A 10,000-nucleotide genomic window follows, 5' to 3' on the forward strand; every position below is an offset into this window, starting at 1 on the left:
TTCACCCAGAAATGAACATTCTGTCATCATTTACTCAACCTCAAGTTGTTCCAAACCTGTATGAGTTTCTTTCTTCAGCTGAAAACAAAAGAAGATATTTTGAAGAATATGGGCATCTGGAATAAAATACTATGGGGGTCAATAACTGTTTGGTTACTGACATTTTACAAAATATCTTCTTTTGTTTTTAAAGATGTTTCTCCATCTCCTATAGCAAAGAATGAATAGAATTGCTCTTCAGGGGGTCTATAGCACAACGCCTGATGCGATGCTGTAGTGGAAGGTTGCAGAGTTATAATTTTCTCTCTAATATTACCAATCTTGCAAGTAAAGTTCATAAAGTCATTACTGCTGTGCTGCTTGGAAACGTCAGAAGTTGAAGCTTTATTTCTCGTTAGTTTAGCCACTGTTTCAAATAAATACCTCGAGTTCTGTTTGTTTTCTTCTAGGTTTGAAAAATAAGCAGATCTAGCAGCTTTTAAAGCCTCTCTGTATGCAGTCGAGCTCTCCTTCCATGAAATGCGATAAACCTCTATTTTAGTTTTCTTCCAGTTTCACTCCATGTTTCTGGCTGCTCTCTCCAGGGCTAGCTTAGTTAGGTTAGTTAGGTTAGTTAGGTTCGTTAGGTTCGTGTGCTCGCTGTACCGCGGCGTTGGACTATTTTCTTTTAATTTTCTTTAAGCGCAAAGGAGCAAGTGAGTCTAAAGTGCTGGAAAAGAGAGAGTCAAAAGGTGTAAAAGTAAAAAAATGATCAAAATATATTTTGGGGGAAATTGTGGTTTAGTCTAATGTAATAACATTAACTATTTACGGGAAAAATTTAACACTTTCCGGGTCAAAATGTCCCGAACACAATGTGAGGGGAAAATCAACGTAAAAAGAAAAATTAGTTTTCCTAAAAAAATGACCAAAATGAAGCGAGTTTGTGCTTTAAACAAGAACAAATATCTGCCAATGAGGTCAGAAAAATAATCTTGTTTTCCCTTTGAATTAAGATAATTTTTCTGATTCGATTGATATTTGCTCTTGTTTTAAGCAAAAACGAACTTCATTTTGATACATTTGTCAGTAAACAAGACTTTATATCTTCAGTCATTCTTCTTCTCCAGTAATTGTGTCTTGATTTAAGAATGTTTAGATATTTGTGCTGAAAAACAAGACAGAAACACTGAGGAAGAACATCATTCAGTTTATGAACACGGAGCACTTTCAGCATTATTATATCACACACACACACACACACACACACACACACACACACACACACACACACACACACACACACACACACACGAAGAGTCTCGTCTAAAGTGTTTGTGGTGTTAGAGACTCGAGCTTTTTCTAGTTCAGCGGTTTGTTCAGCTGCTGTAACTGAATAACGTGTGAGTGAGAGATAAAACGGGAGGAACACACACACACACACACACACACATTGTTAAAAGCGCTATATAAATGAAGATGACTTGACACACATACACACTCTCTCACAAACACAAACACACTCTCTCTCACACAAACACACTCACACGTACACACACACACACACAGATTAAACATGTCGCTGTGTGTGAAACTCCAGCTGTTCATGTTAGTTCACTCTGCATTAACTAATGTCAACAAATACAACCTTTGATTTTAATAATGTATGATAAATACGTACATAATAAATGTTGAAATTATTATCAACTAAGATTAATAAATGCTGTAGAAGTGTTCATTCTCAGTTCATGTTCACTAATGAACCGTAAAGTGTTAGACGGGTTCACTCCTCACGAGATCACGCTGTGAACTACATCATGTCTAATCATCAAACTGAACAGCTAATAATCCTCATAACAGCTGATAATAATCATAACTCGAGCAGATATTCATCGCTGAACTCCATAACTTGGAAACTACTCTGTAATTTCTGTTTTAATTTTATAAGCCTAACCAGGGACAGGGGTTGCAAATTAGTCATGGCTAGAAACCTGTATGCGTGGCATCTACTTTGTATTCTTTATAAAGCAATGTTTTATGCATTTGTCCCTGTCAAATAAACATTAAATAAATAAATAAATAACCAGCGTCCGTCGCAGGAATGAAGCCGTTAAACGTGACCTTTGACCTCTGGACCTGCATTACACGGATCATGTTCTAGTAAACACAGATTGTAGGACGGAACCGAAACTGTTTATTGAAAACATGTAAAGAACATTTAATCAAAACGGGTCTGGACTAAATATATTAACGTTTCAACGATCAATGAGCTGCTCAAAATATGTTTTTCATATAAGAAATATTACTGAAGTGATTTTGTGCTTAAAACAAGAGCAAATCTCTGCTAATGGAGTCAGAAACATTAACTTCATTCATTTGTTCTGAGTCTGACTCCATTGGCAGAGATTTGCTCTCGTTTTCAGCAAAAACTCACTGCATTTTAATACATTTTTCATTAATATCTTCAGTCATTCTTCCAGTTATTGTTTGGATATCTGTGCCGGAAAGCGAGACAGAAACACTGAGGAAGAGCATTATTGCAGTGAACAATTCATATTAATTTCATATCATTTGTATAAATATCATAATAGATGTTGTATGATCCATGTCACTTAGACTTGAATATCTCAGTGCTTTCGGTCTGAACGGATGAATAAAACGATTGGAAATGCATAAACATTAGAAGAGCGCATGAGATCAGAAGCTCCTGCAATGGTTATAAAGGTCCTGAACGCCTGATGATGACAGCGCTGAATACAAGAGAAGAGTTCAGTTCATAATCATAATCATCTGTTGGGTTTGACGGTGAACTACAGGTGTTTAGGATGCTGGTCTAAATGTGGCTGATCTGAGCTTCCTCTCTCTCTCACACACACACACACACACACACACATACACACACAACGTTTGTTTTGCTATACTTGTGAGGACTTTCTATAGGCATAATGGTTTTTATACTGGATAAACTATATATTCTATTCCCCTACAGCTACACTAACCCTACACACACACACACACACAGCTCATCTAAGGGTTCATCAGCTTCTGCTCTTTAACCCGGTAAGACTCAAACCTCATGATGTGAAACTGTGAAAACAGAATTAGTGAACAGAATTAGTGAACAGAATTACTGAACAGAATTACTGAACAGAATTAGTGAACAGAATTAGTGAACAGAATTACTGAACAGAATTACTGAGAACAGAACTCCTGAACAGAATTAGTGAACAGAATTAGTGAACAGAATTAGTGAACAGAATTAGTGAACAGAATTAGTGAACAGAATTAGTGAACAGAACTCCTGAAGAGAACTAGTGAACAGAATTAGTGAACAGAACTCCTGAACAGAACTAGTGAACAGAACTAGTGAACAGAATTAGTGAACAGAATTAGTGAACAGAATTAGTGAACAGAATTAGTGAACAGAACTCCTGAACAGAATTAGTGAACAGAATTAGTGAACAGAATTAGTGAACAGAACTCCTGAAGAGAACTAGTGAACAGAATTAGTGAACAGAACTCCTGAACAGAACTAGTGAACAGAACTAGTGAACAGAATTAGTGAACAGAATTAGTGAACAGAACTCCTGAAGAGAACTAGTGAACAGAATTAGTGAACAGAATTAGTGAACAGAACTCCTGAACAGAATTAGTGAACAGAACTAGTGAACAGAATTAGTGAACAGAACTCCTGAAGAGAACTAGTGAACAGAATTAGTGAACAGAACTCCTGAACAGAATTAGTGAACAGAACTAGTGAACAGAATTAGTGAACAGAACTCCTGAAGAGAACTAGTGAACAGAATTAGTGAACAGAACTCCTGAACAGAATTAGTGAACAGAACTAGTGAACAGAATTAGTGAACAGAACTCCTGAAGAGAACTAGTGAACAGAATTAGTGAACAGAACTCCTGAACAGAATTAGTGAACAGAACTAGTGAACAGAATTAGTGAACAGAATTAGTGAACAGAACTCCTGAAGAGAACTAGTGAACAGAATTAGTGAACAGAATTAGTGAACAGAACTCCTGAAGAGAACTAGTGAACAGAATTAGTGAACAGAACTCCTGAACAGAACTAGTGAACAGAATTAGTGAATAGAATTAGTGAACAGAACTCCTGAACAGAACTAGTGAACAGAATTAGTGAACAGAATTAGTGAACAGAACTAGTGAACAGAACTAGCAGAACTCGTGAACAGAATTAGTGAATAGAGCTCGTGAACAGAACTCTGGGTAACTCAGTTCTCCAGCTCTAGTGATCGCAGTGTTTCGCCGCTCGACGGTCAGTCGTTATTATCCAGAAAACACTGTAGAACACTTTCAATCTCTCAGACTTTACAGATACGCTTCTATAGTCAATGTCTAATGTCAATTCTTTTTTTTTTTTTTTTTTTTTGACAGGGACAATGCAAACAAACATAGTGTCAAAACCAAGCATGTCACTGATGTGTTGCATATAAAGTTTATAGCTATTGCTAATTTTCAAGTCCTGTCCCTGGATGTCTAATGTCAATATAATCAATAATATGTCAATAGAATCAGTTTTCTTCAGTGGGAATTGATCATAAAAAAGCATATATATTTCGATAGCCACTGTTACTTTTTAAATTAAATGTTATAATTCTTGAAAACAAATTCATAAAATGTTACATTTATTGTAACTGGGTTTGTGGCGTTACAGTTACACTGAAGTAAAGGCATATCCTGTCAATCAATCAATCTTTAATCAAATTCGTTGCATGATTAACATAATTAATTCCACATCAACATTTGCAGAGAAAAACAACCGAACAATTTTACATAAAAGTGAAAGTTTTACATTTTGACTTTGACACTGATGTTTTGTCAGGCACTTGTGTGTGTAATCGAGTGTTACTGAAGACAAACTGAATACTTTATTTAACTCTTATTCTATGAGCTTCTCTATTCGTCACGCGGGACTGGAGAATGTGTTCTTATATTCCTGCAATAAACATCAACCGCGCGTTTACATCAGTTCTAGACTTCAGATTAAAGAGTAAATGATGAGCGGACGGGCGACGGGTTAGTGAGAATGATTAACTTTAAAGAAAAATAATATTTGATGATTTTTCTTAATATGATCAAACTAGTCGACGGCTACTCAAACACTAAAAAATTAGAAAATAGAATGTAAATATTTATACATAAGATTTGAATATTAATAATGTCTTGATAAAAATATAAACTACGGTTCAAAAGTTTGGGGTAAGATTAATTTTTCTTTACTTTTATTCGCATTAAATCTACATTTATAATGTTACAAAAGATTATATTTCAAATATATTCTGTTATTTTGAGCTTTCTATTCATCAAAGAATCATGAAGAATAAAATGTATCAGTTTCCACAAAAATATGAAACTGTTTTCAACACTGTTAATACAAATTATAAATGTTTTGTTTTATTTGAAATAGAATCTTTTGTAACATTATAAATGTCTTTACTGACACTGAAGACTGGAGTAATGATGGAAACTCAGCTTTGATCACAGGAATAAATTACACTTTACTGTATATTCACATAGAGAACAGATGATTTACATTATAATCATATTTCACAGTTTTTACTGTATTTTTGATCAAATAAACGCAGCTTTGGTGAGAAGATCTTTCTGGTGAGACTCTTTCACAAAAATTATAATATCTTAATTAATCCACACATACACTACCGTTCAAAAGTTTGGGGTCGGTACGATTTTAAATACTTTTAAAAGAATTCTCTTCTGCTAACCATGGCTACGCTTATTTGATTAAAAATACAACAAAAATCAGTTATAGTATTAAATATTACTCCAGTGTAAATCATCTGTTTTCTATGTGAATATACAGTAAAGTGTAATTTATTCCTGTGATCAAAGCTGAGTTTCCAGCATCATTACTCCAGTCTTCAGTGTCACATGATCCTTCAGAAATCACTCTAATATGATGATCTGATGCTCAAGAAACATTTATTATTATTATCAATGTTGAAACAGTTGTTGGTCTGTCAGTTGTACAGGTTTTTTTTTGTTTTTTTAGGATTCTTTGATGAATAGGGTTATAGGGTTAGAATCTTTTGTAACATTATAAATGTCTTTACTGTCACTTTCGATCAAATTAATTATTCCTTGATAAATAAAAGTATTGATTTCTTTCCTCCAAAAAATAAAAATAAAATTCTCACTGACCCCAAACTTTTGAACGGTAGTGTATATGAATGCGTGTGTGTGTGTGTGTGATCCGCATCTGTCAGGTGTGACACATTTGAGTTCACAGAATGAAGTCTGGAAAGGGTAAATTCAGCATTTCGTGTGTAAGTTATTGAATCTGACGCGCGTTCCTTGAAATGATGTTTTTGAGCAGTATTTTCCAGCGCTCGTCATCATCATCATCATCATCATCATCATCACTGCAGTGTTGAAGAGAAACTCGAGTCGCCCACTGTCCAACACTTTCCACAACATCAGCAGCGGCTGAACAAACACAGCAAACACGCGTTCACAGAGAGCAGGAACGCTCTCGAGTCGAGGACAAGCGTTCCTCCAGTGACGGTAAAACAGCGTTCATTAGGCCTTTAATAACGCGCTCAAAGCGTTATAACACGACACATCACTCATACAGCAGTCACGGGGCGCTTTCTGAAACAGTTCAGGTTTTAAATAGTGTTACTTGTTTTAGAACGTTCAAAAGTAACATTCTCAGAATGATTGAGGAATGATACAATGTAACGTTCACATTACCAAGAAAAACATTTAGAAGATTCAGAATTAACGTTTTTATAGTTGGATGTTCGTTTAACGTTTTTTAAACGCTGTTACATGTTTTATTCAGAGAGCGTTCAAAAGTAACGCTTTCATAGGAATTATACAATGGAATGTTCCCTAACGTTCACATAACCAATAAAAAAACATTTAATAAACTGGACATTTAGAAGATTCAGAAATAACGTTTTCATAAAGTTCTTAGAATATATTTTAGTTTGCTGGGAAGCAACTTGTGAATGAAGTTGAATTATGAATTGAAGATTCTTGTCGATATTGAAGATTTAAGAGCTCTGATATAATCTTGAGTTATGCAGCAATGTTTGAAGATAATAAATTGAAACGGAATAGAATAGAATAAAGATATGTAAACACAGATGTGTGTTGCAGAGATCCTCCGAGAACACAGATCAGCGACTGCAGTGTTTACAGCGGCTCTCAGTTCGTGGAAAACAACAGTAATTCAGCCGTCGCTCAGGAAGTGTGTGTGTGTGTGTGTGTGTGTGTGCGCGATATCACAGCAGAAGAAGAAGCACGAGTGGAAAGACTGAATCCTGCAGATTACAGCTCGACATTAGAGATCACACACACACACTTCATCTGAAGCTGTGTATGAGCTCAGCGCGCGCTCACACACACACACACACACACACACACACACACACTGAAGATGTTTGAAGAAGTTTGTTCTGATGTTTAACGTTTCTGATCTGCACATAATCTGGGTAATATTACAGCTATGACATTAATAGTCAAACCCACAGAGCCAGAGTCGAGGATCTGCATATTTCCGTGATGTTAGTCAGGTCTCCTTCATAACTGCAGATGATTGACAGATTCAGCTTTAACAGGAGATTACAGTGACAGAGATGGTTTGGCTTTATTTGATTTGCTGGATTATATAAATATGAGTTTGTTCAGTAAATACTGGGAAAATTATGATTAACTGAATTGATTAAAAAACTTGTAAAAAAAAATTTCAATCCTTTCATTTGTCAATCTTTTGTAACGTTTGTCAATGTTAGTTAATACACACGATCATGTTAGTTCAGGTCCACAAACACCTTTGATTTGACAAATGTAATAATAACATTAACCATAATTAATAAACGCTGTAGAAGTTTTGTTCATGTTACTGTACTTCATAACTGTATTTGATCTTTATAACCAGAGTTTGGCCTTTAGTCTCTTACAATCACATGTAAAGAATAATTCCTGCTTGATATATATATATCAATATATACATATATGTGGCGTGTGTGTGAGGCGTACATGTGAAGACACGAGACGCAGTGAAGGATAACACACACACACACTCGAAGCGTTCAGTCCTGACACACACACACACACACACACACACACACACACACACACACACACGATGCTTTACAGTCCGAGAGGTTAAAGGTCAAACGCTGGAGTCCTGCAGATCCAGTTCTCTGAGGATCAGGAGTGTTAGACAGGAGGAGAGAAACCTTGCGAAAGATGGCGCCTTCTCTCGACACACACACACACACACACACACACACACACACACACACACACACACCGTTACCTGACACAGGTGCCATCGACAGCAGGACGATCACGGTGGACACCGGCCTCGACACCATCATGATCCGCCTCGGGCCTCGAGTCTCTGAGGATCTACTGGATCTGTGTGACGGGCCGCTGAGGAGGCCGTCGAGTCGAGTGTGTGAGAGTGTGTGTGTGTGAGAGTGTGTTCTCTGAAGCTCAAGATCGAGATCTGCTCTCTGACAGGAAGAGGCTCCTCGAGCTCCACCTGTTCTTACAGACTCGTCCCACCAACCACTGAACACACACACACACACACACACACACACACACACACACACACACACACACACACGGCCTACTTACTCTCGACAGAACCCGAGCGCACGAGAACACGAGTGTTTAACAGCAGGAGTGAAATCACACCAGAAACATGACGGACGTGTTATTATTACAACACCGAGAAAATATTACACTTTATTCTAAATTACTTTTCATATCTTATAGTTTCATTTTAGTTAAAGTAGTACTGGAATAACATGAAATATAGAAGAACTTAAACTTTTTATATTTGAGCTATATTTGCCAAACTTTAATTTAGTTTAACTCGGTGTAATATAACTAAAACTGAAATAAAAATGAATAAAAATAGTGTCAAAATCACACAAAAAACAGCAAAAACTAATAAAAATGTCCAAATATGCACCAAAATTGGTTTGTTTTGGCATTTTTATTCCTTTTAAAAAAGTGTCTATAAAGTTTATTTTTCTTTTTTTCGTGTAAAGAAAGATAGTTTCATTTTTATTATAATTTTTTTCCACTTTTAGTTTCAGTTTAGAACATCTAGTTAAACTAAATGAAAATAAGGCATCTCTCTTTGGCCACTGGCTGAAATAAAATACGTTTAAGATTTTTATATTTTATTTTATTTCAGTTAACGATTTTATTTAACAAAAAATAAGTATCAAATCTTTTATTAGTTTTGTAGATGTAATGAAGTAAAGACAGAGTCTGTGAGATCAGATCTTTATTTCACGGCACACGGGATTATTACAGTCACACACTCATATAAATATACATCCGCATCTGAAATATAATCACTCCAGTTAATGCCGTTTGACTGAACGTCTGCGGTTTTTAATTTGGATTATAAAATATAGCAAAAATGTAAATATAGTAAAATGAAAATGAGCCTAATTGCAAAAAACATCTTGTGACATTGATATTTCATACAACAGAGGTATTTCAATAAAAAAGTTCCACTGAATTTGCATTTTGTAAAAATCTGCAAATATTAAAATTAAAAGCATGTGCAAACTGCAAAAATTATTCGTAAGCATTTTATAAAATGCTTTAAAAAAATGAAGATTTCCACATCATGTTCCACTAATGATCTAGAGAAACGATCATCAGACACGTCTCACTCACACACACACATTCACAGACACACACAAACACACACACACACTACACTGCACTGCACACACACACTCACAGACTCACACACACACTACACTGCACTGCACACACACACACTCACAGACTCACAGACTCACACACACACACACACTACACTGCACTGCACACACACACTCACAGACTCACACACACACTACACTGCACTGCACACACACACACACACAGACTCACACACACACACATACACTCTCACAGACACACACACACTACACTGCACTGCACGCACACACACACACACACACACACACACACAATACTCTGCACT

The 10,000-nt window shown here is 36.0% G+C and overlaps 2 protein-coding genes across 3 annotated transcripts in view; both read right to left on the reverse strand.

Moving 5' to 3' along the window:
• The window catches only part of cd247 (CD247 molecule), a 19,996-nt gene extending 11,592 nt beyond the window's left edge, over positions 1 to 8,404 (reverse strand). For both annotated transcript variants that reach the window (XM_056246981.1, XM_056246980.1), the window contains exon 1: positions 8,297 to 8,404. In XM_056246981.1, coding sequence (XP_056102956.1) covers positions 8,297 to 8,357 — 61 coding nt within the window. In that variant the 5' untranslated portion in view covers positions 8,358 to 8,404. The remainder of the gene's footprint in view (positions 1 to 8,296) is intronic.
• A 1,417-nt stretch (positions 8,405 to 9,821) lies between these two features.
• creg1 (cellular repressor of E1A-stimulated genes 1) overlaps positions 9,822 to 10,000 on the reverse strand; it is a 7,475-nt gene continuing 7,296 nt past the window's right edge. Inside the window, exons 4-5 of the mRNA XM_056246979.1 lie at position 10,000; positions 9,822 to 9,901 (exon numbers count right to left, since the gene is read on the reverse strand). The exon at position 10,000 is cut by the window's right edge and continues 111 nt beyond it. The gene's annotated coding sequence lies outside the window, so the exon portion shown is untranslated. The remainder of the gene's footprint in view (positions 9,902 to 9,999) is intronic.

This window comes from Rhinichthys klamathensis, unplaced genomic scaffold, assembly GCF_029890125.1.
Source record: "Rhinichthys klamathensis goyatoka isolate OS25496 unplaced genomic scaffold, OSU_Roscu_1.1 h1tg000041l_1, whole genome shotgun sequence".
Classification (NCBI taxonomy): domain Eukaryota; kingdom Metazoa; phylum Chordata; class Actinopteri; order Cypriniformes; family Leuciscidae; genus Rhinichthys; species Rhinichthys klamathensis.